The sequence below is a fragment of the Dipodomys spectabilis genome, unplaced genomic scaffold, assembly GCF_019054845.1.
Source record: "Dipodomys spectabilis isolate Male_0828 unplaced genomic scaffold, ASM1905484v1 ptg000174l, whole genome shotgun sequence".
Classification (NCBI taxonomy): domain Eukaryota; kingdom Metazoa; phylum Chordata; class Mammalia; order Rodentia; family Heteromyidae; genus Dipodomys; species Dipodomys spectabilis.
The window spans coordinates 3,616,898-3,632,805 of record NW_024870851.1 but is presented as its reverse complement, the minus strand read 5'-3'; the positions used below and the strand labels follow the sequence as shown (position 1 = coordinate 3,632,805).

General features: G+C 43.3%; 1 protein-coding gene and 1 non-coding gene across 2 annotated transcripts in view; one reads left to right on the top strand and one right to left on the bottom strand.

The window, feature by feature from the left end:
* The first annotated feature begins 1,320 nt into the window (after nt 1-1,320).
* Rapgef4 (Rap guanine nucleotide exchange factor 4) overlaps nt 1,321-15,908 on the top strand; it is a 305,860-nt gene continuing 291,272 nt past the window's right edge. Inside the window, exon 1 of the mRNA XM_042694172.1 lies at nt 1,321-1,418. Coding sequence (XP_042550106.1) covers nt 1,354-1,418 — 65 coding nt within the window. The 5' untranslated portion in view covers nt 1,321-1,353. The remainder of the gene's footprint in view (nt 1,419-15,908) is intronic.
* LOC122120147 lies at nt 12,344-12,450 on the bottom strand. Its single transcript, XR_006149669.1, has one exon. It is a non-coding gene; the product is annotated as a U6 spliceosomal RNA (small nuclear RNA).

Sequence of the window (15,908 nt, the reverse complement as noted above, 5' to 3'; positions counted from 1 at the left end):
ACTTTCTTCCTATGGGACAATGTATTATTAAATATTAGAAATGAACAGGGCGAAGGTCAACTGAGGGACGAGCTCTGAGCAGGGAGATGCTGTCAAGGAACACCGTGGCAGGTCTGAAAGCAGATCCTGGCTATCAGCGAGATGTTTTATTTGAAATACAGGCATTGCAGAAAACACCCTGCTTGCCACTTCATAGCGGCAGATGAGAAACATCAGCAGCACCTGGAAGGAACCACCGAACAAACAACCAAACACTCTCCAAACCAAGTGAAGAAAGCAAAGCTATGCTATCTTCTTCCATTTTGTCTATTCCCAAATGTTTATCAAAACAGCGCTTTGGTAGATGGCCAAAAGCTTTAACTTGACCTCAAATTCCTGCACAACCGTCTTCGTGAAACTGATTCTTGGCAGGGTGTCACCAAACAACTTCGAGGCACCGCGTTTGCTGCGGACGCCTGCAGGAGATGGCAGGTGCTCACTCTCAACACGGGGTGAGGGGGAATGCCATGCGGGCAACCACCCAACTTCATGGGGTGCCTTGGGAACTTGGCCCCCCGTCCTGAAGTCGCTTCATTTGTGTTGCTTGGGGCTTCCACACCTGCACCCTTCTTTCTTAATTGGATTTCTTCTCATCAGGCAGGTCGTGGAAACCCAAGGAACTCCGAGCTGCCGTCATCTGCCATCTCGCAGCCCCCACAGGTCCCTCGCCTCCCTCCTGCCCCGCACTCCTCCCAGCCCCTCCGGGCAGAGGCCCAGGGGTCCCCATCCCAAGTCTTCCTAGCCGCGCTCCGCCCCCCCCCCCCCCCCGACACTGCCAAGGTGAGGCCGAAGCCGCCGGCAAGTTTTGACAGCTGCCCAGGAAGACGAATGGGTTTCTAAGGAAACCGAGAGGCAGCAGCCATTTTAGTGGCATTTCCTGTATGAAAAATATATGACACCGACCCCCGCCCCCCCACGGCCCCGCGCTCCCGGGGCGCCGGACGGCGGGCCCCGTTCCCTAGGTCCCGAGTGGGGGTGGGCCCGGCTCTTCGGGGAGGCGGAGGCCACCTGGCGCAGGTGGACGGCCATCGCGGGCCCCACCTCCCGCACCCCGCAGCGGGCGTGACCGCGGGGCGCCCCGCCCACCCCACCGCGCGCGCCGCAGTGCAGCGCGGCCCGCCCTCCCTCCCTCAGTCCCCGCCGCTGTCCCCGCCCCGTCCCCGCCCCGCGGGACGCGGGAGCCCGCAGGAGGGGAGCGGGGGGAAGGACGCGGAGGGAGGAGGAGGAGCGGGGTCCGCGGGCCCGCGGGGGCGCAGGCACTGGAGGCTGAGCGAGCGCGGGAGGTCGCCGCCGCCGGGGACACCGCTGCCCATCATGGTCGCTGCGCACGCTGCCCATTCTCCCTCCTCGGCCGAGTGGATCGCCTGTCTGGATAAAAGGTACCCGGGCAGGGTCCCCCGCCCCGGGGCCGCGCCGCGGGTGCTGTCGGGCCCCCGGGCCGGGAGGCACTGACCGCAGCGGGCGCGGCCGCCGGGAGCCGCAGTGGGGTCGGCACCTGGACGCGGCGCGGCGGGGCTGCGGGGCTGCGGTCCTGGTCCCCGAGCCCCGCGCATCCAGACTCCCCCACACCCCACCTTGGTGGGGTGTCACCTGCGCGAGAGGATTCCACGTGGCGCGGAGGTTGCGGCGGTGCGGGGGGGCCCCCCGCACGGCCCCTCGCGTGTCCCGGTCGCCCCGCGGCCACCCTGGGGGTGCGCTCCTGTGTGGGGGTTTGATTTGGTCCGAGCATCGCAGGACGGAAGGATGGCTGTGTGTGGTCTACCATTTAGACCCCGGCTGCCGTCACTGAAGTTTTCAGGAGGGCGGGGGCTCAGGCAGGTGCAGAGTCACATTCTTTCTTTCTCTCTCTCTCTTTTTAATGTTCCCGAAAACAAAGTGTGAGGGACGCAGCTGGGCTGTCAGATTCCTTGCTGAAATCCACAGCTCCAGCCCCCCCCCCCTCCGGGCCTGGCTCAAGGTCTGTGTTGGGAAGGTCACGCGAGAGGCTGCTTTCCTCTCCAAACCTGCTTCTCTAGGAAGAGACCCTTACTCTAAACACACCAGCCCCCCAGAGCCTGTGCACTCTCCACAGCCCTCGAAGGGTGTGTGTGTGTGTGTGTGTGACAACGGATTGCAATTGTTTCCAGGCTTTGACAGCCTAATTTTCCGTTTGTCCAGATTGCAGGTTTAACAGTAAACAGTACCCAATATGTTAGCAATTAGAGTTTATTACCGGAGGAAAAGGTGAAGCCTATGAACTTTCAGGAACTGAGCTAGAAATCTTGCTCAGTGACCTGCCTCTGAATTCCGGAGTGTGGAAAGCAATGATTCACATCTTGCAGCTACCCTGCAGGACACCTCTATTTACATTTGGGTGAAATATTTTGTGCTCTGCCATATTGAAAAAAATTTCAATTAACAGATTCATAACTGGATCAAACTTGGGAACCTTGAGTGTGATGTGCTGTGTGCATACTCTATGATAGGCCTTTGATGAAAAATACTAATTTGAGAAAAGCTTAATGGAGCTCCTTTGAGTAACTCAATATGAGAAATAATCTTGACTTTATATTATCACACAGTAGCAAAATTTTGGGGGAGAGGGAGGGAGGGCATTGTCCTATTTGTGTCTAAAATGATGCATACTAATATTAGAAGAATTGCAGGCAGTAAATAGTAAGACAAGTGAAGTGATGGGTTTATTCATACAGAATTATATAAAGAGGAACTAAGAGCAGATTTAAGTGTAGAGCTTGCTAATGTGGTAAGTAATCTAAATTTAATAGTTTAGGAAAAGTGAATTATCAAACAAGAGATAATCAAGATCTTACATCTAATCTATAAATAGTACTGCTTCCTCATGAGTGAAATTTTTAGATAATGAATAACACTTCTATTTGTAGAACTGCCTGGCATGTCATTTTTTTTTTTTTTTTTGAACAGTTGGTAATTCACTGGAAACCCTGTAGTGGATAAGTACTTATGGTAAAATCAGAGCAATACTAATACAAGTGGGTTCTGACTGGCTCTGTCTTTTCACAATGTGCTTCTGCCTAAGTGGTTTTATTAGGATAGATTTTTAGAACATGGTGCCACAGTGTAATGCTGCCATTGATAGTGGGGGAAAGGCTATCAGGAGAAACCAAAATCCTCCGCAGATACTAAGTCTAGCATGAGCAGAGAGCAAATGAATGGACAGATCAATGAGGTGAGGATTTGAAGCTTAGAGCTTGTCATCAGTTCTTGGACTTGTCACTTTTATTTCCTTGAGTCTCTGAAAAATGAGGCTAGGGCTCTCTCAGGCTTACCTTGAAGGGATGAGTGGACAACTTGAAGAGGAGTGTATGGCTCTGAGTGCTTTTAAGCTGGGAGGTTGTGGTATAAGCAGTTTACTTTGTGGTCCTAGGACCACCTGACTTGTTCTGCTTCTTTGCAGTGTCCTCACCATAATTCCTATGCAGAGCAGCCAATAGGGCCCACCTTCCCAGAGGGGTGGAGGGGATCAAGGGATGCAGTGGAGGTTGAACTTGCTTTTTCACTCCGATTGTTTATTTTTTGCAGACAGGGGAAAGGATGAGAGTGCTGATGGAAATGGGCTAGTGGGGCTGCTGCCTTCATTCAGTATGACTGGGAAATGCAATCTCAATTCTCCTTCCTAGGCACTGTGCTGGTAGTGGAGATGTGGCACAGATGAGAGTTCCTCAGTGGCCCAGAAGGATGGGGGTCTGAGTGGGGGAAACTCCATAAACAACTAACCACCATATGATAGTAAGTGCTTTAATGGAAATGTGTAATGTGCTTTGGGAATGCAGGGAGTCATCAGGTCTGCCAGGGAGGCTCCCCATGGGTTCCTGCCTGACCTCAGAGGTGAGGAAGATTTTACCAGGCAGGGAGTAGAGAGAGCAGGCTACACAGAAGAGTAACTTGAGAGAATGGCCTAGCCATCAATTTAAAATAGGCAGGATAGCAGTATACAAAATTTGCATGTGGAGCAGAGAGTTGACAATATGTAGCTGTTGTAGATTGTGTTAAAGAAAGAAAATACAAGGGCCTGCTGTGGGAGAATGCACCTGCAATCCCAGCTCCGTGGGAGGCATAGGTAGGAGGATTATAGTTCTAGGCTAGACTCTGGGCAAAAAGCACAGGACTTTATCTGGAAAAAAAAAAACAACAAAAAACCAAACCCCCAAACAACAACAAAAACAACAACCAGGGGTGGAATGAAGCTCACTGGCAAAACACTTGCCTAGCAAGTACAAAATACTAGGTTTGTTACCCCTACCAAAAAACCTGTTATATTGGCCAGACTTTGAGGATCACTGTTTGAAACCAGCCTGGGCAGGAAAAGTCCATGACACTCTTATCTCCAGTTAACCAATCACCAGACAACCAGAAGTGACACTGTGGGTCCAAGTGGTAGAGTGCTAGCTTTGAGTGGAAAAAGCTCAGGATAATGCTCAAGCCCTGAGTTCATGCCCCATAACCAACAAAACCAAACCAAAAAAACCCAAAAGCATAAAGGTATAGATGTATGTTTCAGGACCCTGAGTCAAGCTGTAGTATCTTTCTACCCCCTGAAAAAAAAGTGTATATATATATTGGTGGTACTGGGGTTTGAATTCAGAGCTTAGAGCTAGCTAGGCAGATACTCTGCTGAGCTATATCTCCAGTCCTGAAAAGCTTTTTATGGATATCAATTAATCAGTGTTTTAGAATAACATGAAACTAAGGAGATGAATGTCTATAAAAATATTAAAATAAAAAACATATGAAACATGGATAAATAACACTGCAGAGTCTTAGCACAGGCATTGTTGGAGCAAAACAAGCATACCAGTATCTCATGGATCTTAGTTTTTTATTTAAAAATTCAGAGATTGTTCATTAGGAATAAATTACATAGTTGTCACTATTTGTGATTGATGTATAAAGTGTCTTTATTTTTTAGTGTAATCACCATTATTTAATTCTATGAGAATATTTTTTCTACGAGGGGTAAAGTTTGCCACCTATGAACTGGAGAGCTATTTGTAGGTCAGAGTTGTTGTTGCTAGGAAGGAGCATTATGAGGGACCGGGAGCACATGTGCTCACACGTGTTTGGTAAATTGTCACCTGTGTTAATCATGACAGAGTAGGATTCAGTCAACTATGGCTGTGGCCAGATGTGGCAGCTGCTTATCTATTTCCTATGCTAAGAAGTTTTTATTATTGTTATTATAAAGGTGACGTAGAGAGGGGTTACAGTTATGTAAGTCAGGTAGAGTACATTTCTCAGTATAATGTCACTCTTTCCCTCACTATCTCCCCGTTTTTCCACCACAATGAGTACCATTGCTGCATTTTATGAGAAAATTGGGGGGATGACACTGTTCAAAAAGAAAGGTACCTGACTTATGTAACTATATCCCCACAGTACATCACCTTTACAATAAAATTTAAATAAAAAAGAATGTTTTTTTAAAATTCTTGATTGGCTGGAAAATGTGCCAGAAAAGGACTATTTCATGACCTAGAAAACTTATATAAAAAATTTCAGTGTTAGAGCTGGGACGGTGGCTCAATGGTAGAGTGCTTGCCTTGCATGCATGAGGCCCTGGGTTCGATTCCTCAGCACCACATAAGCAAAAAGAAAAAAGCCAGAAGTGGCGCTGTGGCTCTAATGGTAGAGCACTAGCCTTGAGCTGAAGAGCTGAGGGACAGCGTCCAGGCCCAGAGTTCAGGCCCCACGACTGGACCCCCAAAAAAAAAAAGATGAAAAAATTTCAGTGTTGAACCATGTTTATTCAGTTCTATTTTATCTATAAGTTCTATTTTATCTATACATTTCAGTTGAGTAGTTACAGAGACTTGGGGCCTGCAGAGTTTTAAAACATTTACTGCCTGAACCTTTACAGAAGTTCAATATGCCTTGCTCTAGATAGAAGCTAAGTGATTGACACAAAACTTTGGACGTGAAAAAATTGTCTTCTTTTGAGAAGACTTTCACAACGCTTGATATCTGATACTAGGGATTGAACTCAGAGCCTGTGCTCTTGCTTGGCCTTTTTGCTTATGACTGGAACTCTACCATTTGTGCCAGACTTCCACTTCTGGCTTTTTGGCTGGTTAATTGGAGGTAAGAGTCTCATGGAGTTTTCTGCCCAGATCTAGCTTTGAACTACAATCCTTACATCTCAGCCTCCTGAGTAGCTAGGACTATAGGCACGAGTCACCAGCATCCAGCTTAAGGCTGTAATCTTTTAAAAAGTATGGAGTATATATATATATATATATGTATAGTAAGTATTCACATTTCATTAAAAAATACCTCGTGGATGGTTTCTTTGCAACTTACCCCCAAAATAGATGATATGTTAGCTGTTTTGAGGTAGTTGAATGAAAGAAATCAAATAACAAATTTGCCAAAACCAAAATTCTTTGTAGCACAAATGGTGTGAGAAGATGACTCAGATATCAAAGATGCATCTGACATAGTCCCACCCCTAAGGAATGTAGAAGATCAGAGAAACACACAGAGCAGAAACACTCCCCAGGGGGAGGCTGGTATCTTCCAGGCAGCTCCCCAGGGGTGATATTACCCTGGTAATTTCTCCAGGGCTCAGGGCTGGCCTGCACTCTTGGAATTCTGATTTGTCAGCACATCAAGAATTGATGCATCTTTCAGGGACGGATGCACTGGCACCAGCCTCTTGAGACCTTACAAACCAGACAAGTCATTAATTTGAGAATAGAATAAAGCCAGCAGCACCAGAGAAGTGGACATTCACTTCCTCTGGCTAATACATTGTTTGTGTAGGCAAGCAGAGTGGGGAATTCAGTTGTTAGCAGATGTACTGTTCATGCATTTCCAAAGAGAAGCAAAGGTATCAGGGGGTCAGGATGCTTATGTCTTCTGGAATGCTCAGAGCCCTTCTTTCTTAGCGCCATGGAGCCTGGGAGTCCAATTCTAATCGGAAGAAAGATCTGGGAGAGCTTCAGGACAGCTTGACTGTCACCTCTTTAGTTAGATGACCATTACAAGTGCTCCCAGAGCACGCTACTCAGTCTACCACTGTAATAACACAAGCCAGACTTGGTGGTAATTGCCTACTTACGTCTCTTTTCTCATCCCTTGATGTTAGTCTCTCTAGTTTATTCATCAGCAGTGCTGAGACTGTACAAAGCACTGATGCAATTGGGATGGGAAGGCTCTCTGGGCCCTCCTCCTGGGACTGGGGTGGCTTCTGCAATCATGTAGCTTGGGAAGGATGTGGATAGGAACCATCAATAAATGTCCTTGTTGCTACTTCAAACCAAAGTTTGATGTGAATCTAATTTTTTATATTTATATATATGTTGTTATTGTAAAGGTGATACACAGAGGGGTTGCAGTTACATGAGTCAGGTAATGAATGATGTCACTCCCTCCCCTCGCTCTCTCCCAGTTTTTCCCTCTCATCCCCACCCACAAGTTGCATTTTCAGCAGTGTCTAGTATCACTGCTACATTTGCTCGCTCTTTATCCTATCATTTCTGTGTCCCCCTCCCTCCCCACCAAAGATAAACTTACAAACACGACAAAAGGTAAGGTAAAAAAGGTATCTCATAGTTCTCTTCAAATTTACTCTATTAAAAATTCAATCCAAGCTGTGCACCAGTGGCTCATGCCAATAATCCTACCTACTCAGGAAGCTGAGATCTCAGGATCATGGTTGAAGCCAGCCAGGCAGAAATGTCTGCAAGATTTATCTCCATGAACCAGTAAAAAAAAAAAAACAGGCTGGGAGTGTGGCTCAAGTGGTAGAGTGCTAGTCATGATTGAAAAAACTGAGCTAGAGCTTGAAGTCCTGACTTCACATAGTAATCACATATTTGTGTGCGTGCGTGTGCGCGCGAGCACACACACACACAGCTCACTTTCATTTTACAAAACTTCAAAATATACAAAAAGAAGGGACAGCATGATGATTCTCCCACTCACCAACCACTATGAACTCATATAGTTCATCTTGCATTCTTTTCCTCTTTTTTCCTTTTTCTCTTTCTTCCTCCCTCCCTCCCTCTCTCTCTCCCCCCCCCCCCCCCCTCTCTCTCTCTCTGTTTCTTTCTTCCTTTCTTTCTTTCTCTCTTTTTTTTTTTTTTGGGTCCGGTCGTGGGGCCTGAACTCTGGGCTTGGGTGTTGTCCCTCAGCTCTTCAGCTCAAGGCTACGCTCTACCACTTGAGCCACAGTGCCACTTCTGGCTTTTTTCTTTTTTGCTTATGTGGTGCTGAGGAATTGCCTCAGGCATGCAAGGCAAGCGCTCAACCACTGAGCCACCTTCCCAGCCCCTCTTTCTTTCTTTCTTTCTTTCTTTCTTTCTTTCTTTCTTTCTTTCTTTCTTTCTTTCTTTCTTTCTTTCTTTCTTTCTTTCTTTCTTTCTTTCTTTCTTTCTTTCTTCGGTGGTGCTTGAACTCTGGGCCTAGGTGCTGTCCCCCAGCTCTTCAGCTCAAGGCTAGCACTCTACCACTTGAGCCATAGCACACTTCTGGTTTTCTGAGTGGTTTATTGGAGATAAGAGTCTCACGAAGTTTTCTGCCTGGGCTGGCTTTGAACTGAAATCCCCAGATCTCAGCCTCCTATGTAACTAGTATTACAGGTGTGAGTCACCGACACCCATTTTTTCTTTTCTTCCTCCCTTCCTTCCTTCCTTCCTTTCTTTCTTTCTTCCTTCTTTTCTTTCTTTCTTTCTTTCTTCCTTCCTTCCTTCCTTCCTTCCTTTCCCTTCCTTTCTTCCTTCCTTCCTTTCCTTTTTTTGTACTAGTTCTGGGGCTTGAACTTAGGACCTGTACATCCTTTTTTTTGGTTGGTTGTAGAACTTAATCTAAGGGCCTAGGTGCTATCCCTGAGTTCTTTTGTTCAAGGCCAGTGCTCTACCACCGGTAAGCTACAGCTCCACTTCTGGTTTTCTGGTGGTTAATTGGAGATAGAATCTCATGGATTTTTTTTTTTTTTTTTGGCCTGGGCTGACTTTGAATTATAGTCCTCAGCTCTCAGCTTCATGAGTAGCTAGGATTACAGGCGTGAGCTACCAGTGCCTAGCCCCTGAGCTTCTTTTGCTCAAGTCTAGTTCTTTACCACTTTAGCCAGAGCCCCACTTCTGGCTTTTAAAAAGTAGCTTATTAGAGATGAGTCTTATGGACTTTTCTTTCCAGGCTGGCTTTGAACCGGAATCCTCAGATTTCAGCCTCTTGAGTTACTAGGTGTCTAAGCATGAGCCACCAACACTAGCAGATCTTGCTTTCTTTAAACACTCATTCATGCCCATCTGCCCCCAGAATTATTTTGAAGCAAATCCTACATGTGGAATTTCATCTGGAAATATTTTAGTACATCTCTAAAAGGCTAAGATTCTTTATAAATAAAACAATATCCTTATTACACATTCCAATATTGGACATCAATCCTCTAAAAGAACCAAATAACCAGTTGATGCTCAGCAGTCTCTATTTCTCTCAGAATGTTCTTTTTCAGTTTGTCTATGTTAGGTATCAGAACCCAAAATAAGTTGTATATAGTTGATATGTTTGTAGGTCTGAGCTTTCTCTTTCTTTCTGGATAATTATTTTTAAAGAAACATTTTTTTAATTTCTGAATTTTAATTGTTTCCCATGGTATTTCTTGAACATGTTCCTCTGTCTTCCATATTTCTTGACATTGATCAAATTCAGATTTAATTGTTTAGCAAGAAAGCTCGAACTGAAGAGAGTTAACATTATGTAGTTTCCATTGAGAGCCACATGCCAAGTAATCTCCTTCTGTGATGTTAGCAAGATATTGCTTTCAGTTTAATGCTTGGCATCTATGTATTTACCCAGTCTGGGGACATCTGATCGTGACCCTGAATCCATGGACACTCATGATGGCTACATGTGGATCAGAGGAGAACATAGCCTAATATATAATCAGGGCCTCTCACTTTGATCACTGTTAGATTTTAGGAAAGGAAATTTTATCCAGCTCTGGACTTCCTCAGATGGGGAGGGTGGAGGGTGAGGAAAGAGGAAGGGAGGAAGCGTTGCTCAAGGAACAGTTTACCACTGAGCAGGAAGTCAGTCCAGTATACCCTTGGCCCTGCTGCTGTCCTCACATCCAGCTGTGAACCTGATGGATGTGAAATGATGTCCTGCAAAACCAACACAGCCTCGTTGTGTTTGCTGAGTTCCTCTGGAAGGATTTCTGGCTCCACTAGTGAGAGTGGGCCAGACTTGCCCCTGGCTTTATAAGATCTTATAGTCCTTCCTTACAGTCCTGCCCCAGGCACAGGTTTTTCCTTAGTCAGATTTAGGTCACTTTCATGTACCTTCAGTAGAGAGGGAAAAGTTTCTCTCCATTGAGGTGAGAGGGAAGATGGAGGAGAGCAGAGAAGCCAGAGGAACAAGATGGAGATGACTGGGTGGGGGAATGAGCCAGAAGGAGCAAGCCACACATCTGAAGGAAAGCCGTGACTGCTGGAGTGGAGGCAGCAGCATAGTCCTTGCTGTGTTGACTCAGCTGCTGCCTTGTACAGCCATGTGCACTCTCTCCCAGGAAAGAAAAATAAAGGGTACAGCTCCTCCCTTTTCTCTTCACAATGCTCTTTCTTGAAGCATGCATCCATCTTTTTTTGCTTTATGCAGATCTCTTAAATTTTCTTAGCTTATTTTCTAGACTGGACAAATATTTATGTCTCTGGGATATTCCCAGTTGAATGTCTCATTGATTTTTTTTTTTTTCTGGTCCTGGGGCTTGAATTCAGGGTCTGGGCACTATCCCAGAGCTTTTGTACTCAAGGCTAGCACTCTGTCATTTGAACCACACCTCCACTTCTGGCTATTTGTAGAGGTTAATTGAAGTTAAGAGTCTCACCAACTTTCTTGCATGAGCTGGCTTACAACTGGGATCCTCAGAGTGTAGCCTCCCGATTAGCTAGGATTGCAGGTGTGAACCATTAATGCCCAGCTTTTCGTTGTGATATTGTGGCAGACATTGTCTCTCTTCATCTGCCTCTGCTGCACAGGCTGGACAAACAAAACCCTTATGTTCCCAGTGTCTCTTCAGGTCAGGGGTCCATGTGACAAACTTGTGGCACTGTGAATCAGCAGAAGTCTACTGGTAGCTTCTAGGAAAGGTTTTGCTTCATTGATAGAGGTATTTGATATATCTTTCTTCTGTTTGTTCTGCCTGGGATTAAAAATCTGTGACCACCATTTTGTATTACAGAAGGAAGGACCAAGAGAAACATACGGCCGACCCCAGTTATGCTTCTGCTCAGCCGCTGAATCTAAATCAGTAGTTGTGTATCTTCAGATTTTTTTTTTTAAGAAAAAATACACTCTCTATTGTTTGCCTCTAGAGCCATCTTTAACAAGCTGGTAACATTTTCTCTTAACCCTGTCCCCATTAGGTTTTTTTCTTTTTCTTTTCCTGATTTATTAATGACATCATGACTCTCTTCTGTTCAAAACTTTGAAGTTACTAATGTTCTCATGTTCTGTCTCCTTTTTGACACTTCATTGATCACTAGTTTTCCTTTGGCCTTTCTATTCTCATTGTTTTTGACTTCTAATCTAGAGAATGAATACACTCAAATCAGCTATGTTTGAGGATCATCTGGATTTGAATTCAAATTTTATCACCTTTATCCCCTAGCTGTGTGATTTCCATTCTTCTAGCTTTGAGAGCCAAGTGATTACTTTTTCTTTTTTTGGGGGGGTGGGGGTGGGGCTTGAACTCTGGGCCTGGGTGCTGTCCGTCAGCTCTTCAGCTCAAGGCGAGAGCTCTACCGCTTGAGCCACAACACCACTTCCGGTTTTCTGAGTGGTTTATTAGAGATAAGAGTCTCATGAACTTTTCCTGCCCCGGCTGGCTTTAACCGCAATCCTCAGATCTTAGCCTCCTGAGTAACTAGGATTACAGGCATGAGCCACTAGCGCCCAGCAGTGATTACTTTTTCTGAGGCTACCAGTTCCTATCATGATGACTGTGTTGAAGGTTGTGCGTTAAGAAAGCAAGTGAATCTGAGTGGTTGTCTCTGAATAGAGAGACAATAAATAGGGCATGAGTTTGAGAGCTGGAGTATACATTCAAGTCTGAATTTTGATTTGGGCAAATTTTTTAATTCTAGTAGTTGCTTTATAGATTCTTCAGGATTTTTTAATATTGACTAACACTGTATGTGAAAAGTAGAAATTTTACTGATTTTTTTTTTAAGATAGGGTCTCATTATATAGCTCAGGCTAGCCTCAAACCTGCCATCTGCATGCTCCAACCTCCTAAATGCTGGGATTTCAGTCACGGACCACTCCACCTAACCTTTTCTGATCATTATGTTTTCTATTATTCATGAATTTGCTAGCAATATTTTCTCAGGGGCCATGCTAATCTTCTCTGTATTTTCCAATTTTAGTACATATACTTTCTGAAATGAGCACTATCTATTTTTCTTGCTTTATTACATTGACTAGGACTTCTAGGACAAGATTGAAGAAAAAGAGTGAGAATGGACATCTTTAAAAATAAATGATGTCATTTATTTTGACAGTGCTGGGGTTTGAGTTCAGGGCCTTGTGCTTGCTAAGTAGCTCTACAACTTCAGCTTTAATCACAGCCCCTTCTGGCTTTAGTTTTGTTTTTTTTTGATGGGGGGAGGTCTCATATTTATGCCTAGGCTGGCCTTGAACCACTTCCTTTTTGTGTGTTTTGCATAGTCAGGATGATAGATGCATGCCAACATGTCCACTTTTTTTTTTTTTTTTGCCAATCCTAGGGCTTGAACTCAGGGCCTCGGCACTGTCCATGAGCTTCTTCTACTCAAGGCTAGTACTCTACCACTTGAGCCACAGCACCACTTCTGGCTTTTTCTGTGTATGTGGTACTGCCGAATCGAACCTAGGGCCTCATGCATGTTAAGTGAATGCTCTACTATTAGGCCACATTCCCAGCCCAACATGTCCACTTTTACTGGTTGAGATGGAATCTTGAGAACTCAAGATTGAGAACCTCAATCCTGATCTCTGCCTTCCCAGTTAGTAAGGATTACATGTGTGAGCCATTATACCAGGCTTAAAAGAACCAATTTGTATTTGATTCTCTGTTGTTTGAGAAATTCATTGATTTCTACTCATTATCTTTCCCTTTATTATCCTTACTTTGAGTTTAACTTGTTTTTCTTTTCCTGGCTTCTTAGAGTGGAAACTTAAGGTTATTATTTTGAAACAATTTGTCTTTACTAATGAAAACATTTGAACTATAATTTTTCATGGCCAACACAGAGAAGGAAGCACAATTATTTCATCATTGATGTTTCCAAACTAAAACTGTTATTGATAGAAAAAAACAAGGTCTGATTCTGGGACCTGTTGACCCCCTCAGCCTCAGGGAGAAAATACCTGGAAATATAATGAATAGTATTCCAATAACAATTCAGCAATGGCTTTCATAAAGCTATAGGGACATTATGGAAGGGTAATTTTCCTAAGGGATAAATATAATGTAATATATGCATGTATAATGTAGAATATATAATAGAATATATTTTATAATAAAGGTATATGTATACATATGTATATATGATATAACTTTCTGATGACTTGACATAAACCAAGGAAGTTTATTAGGAAATTGTAGGGATAGATGAATTACTTCTCTTTCAGGAAATCAGTATAGTTTTTTTTCACATCTGAGGCATTTGATAATGATTAATATGTTGCTGCAATAACTGAAGTAATATTTTCCAGTAAATATATGAAATGCTATCTTCTGTGTTGTTGGTTAGTTGAAGAATAATGTTTCTTTGGAGCCAGCCAAGTAATGTCCTCAAATGTTAACAAGACAAGGACATATGCTTTAACGGTGGTTTGCTTCTCCTTTGAGAGAATGTGGGAGGATGGGTGTTTTCTAGAGGAGAAATGTGCACGACTCAAACACCGGGACAGATGGCAATCAGAAGTTCATAGTTTATGCCATAGGTCATGGACCCATAGCTTTAAGCATGGAAACAAAGTTAATTGCATTGACATCTTAAAATACTTAACTGTGGGTGACCTAATTTTTATTTTTAAAAAAAACCTTTTTATTAAATAAAAGTGACTATAAAATCTAAGCATGAAAATAAGATGATTTTGCTTTATAGAAATATATTAGTTGGTTAAAAGTTCAAAATCCTCTTTTCTTTTGATTAAATGAAGGAATAATTTTAAAGGCCCTAAGGAAATGATTAAGAGTTAGTGTTGAAAACAAGTAGAAAAGACCTTTGATGGGAGGCAAACATTATTTGCAACTTAACAATGTGATTCTTTGTAGTGTGTGAAATTTCAGTTCTGTTTGAACTCCAAAGGACAGAATAATTTCCTACTTGGTAGTTGGGAAGACTTGTCATTTAGTCATTGATAACTGTTTTTTTATCTTTATTGAGATAATTAACAAATGACAATTACATATATTTAAAAGGGAAAACTTGATTTTCTTTTTTTTGTGTGTGTATGTGTATATCTGTGTGTGTGCCAGTACTGAGGCTTGAACTCAAGGACTGGATGCTGTCCTTGAGCTTTTTCATTTAATGCTAACTCTCTATAATGTTAGCCATTGTTCCACGTCTGACTTTTTCATGTTTTTATTGGACTTAAGACTCTCACAGACTTTTCTGCCCAGGTTGGCTTTGAACCATGATCCTTGGATCTCAATCTTTTGAGTAGGATGACAGGCATGTGTCACCGATGCTTACCTTACTAATGTTTTTGTATTTGCTTTTTATATTTTTCTCACTATAAAATAGCAGCATATTCCCTCCCCACTTTTTTTTTTTCGGATCTTGGGGCTTGAACTCAGGGCCTGGCACTGTTCCTGAGCTTTTTTCCTTAGGGATAGTGCTCTACCACTTGAGCCACAGCTCCACTTGTGGCTTTGTGGTGGTTAATTGGAGATGAGTCTCCTGCTCAGGCTGACTTTGAACTGTGATCTTCAGAGCTCAACCTCCTGAATTGCTAGGATTACAGGCATGAACCACAATGTCTCGATTGTTTTACATTTTTTTTATGTCAAAAATTGAAGGCAACTTGAGAATAGTGAGTCTCTATTATGATGTTAGGGCAATGGGTATATAGCAGACTTGTAAGTATTTTCCAATGAAAAGTATATCATAACTTTCTAACTTTTTAGAGGTTTTATTTTTTATTTAATATTTTTATTTAATAATAATAATAATAACTTGCGACCAAAAGCTTCTGTTAAATCATCCAGGTGGTCAGAGCATAAGCAATATAGACAGTCCAGGGAGCAGTAATGGACGATATCTCAGCAATCATATGATAAAGGAATCAAATAAGAAGACAGCTATATCTGAGGGAGATCTTTGAAGCATAGCCAAACTGGTTAAATATGAATAGAACATAATTTCATTTCCTTGAGCTATAACTGCAACAGTGTGTTATCAGCTTGTGAATGCCTCTTATCTTTCCTCAATTGAATTTTCCATTATCTCTACTGCTTTGCTTCCTACCTGTCCAGCACTTCAGTAGATATTTATCTTAACAACTTTAAAGGCTTATTTTAGAATTCAACACTCAACAGGCGATGGATGTCCAAGTAAATTTAATTTTTAAAACACAATGGGTTCTAGGGGCTGGGAAGGTGGCTCAGTAGTAGAGTGCTTGCCTTGTATGCATGAGGCCCTGGGTTCGATTCCTCAGCACCACATAAGCAGAAAAGGCTGGAAGTGGTGCTGTAGTTCATGTGGTAGAGTGCTTGCCTTGAGCTGAAGAGCTGAGGGACAGCACCCAGGCCTAGGGTTCAGGCCCTACAACCGACAAAAAAAAAAAAACAAAACCCAAAACAAAAAGCAAACCCACAATGGGTTCGAGACAAGAACTGGTGGATCACGCCTGTAATCCTA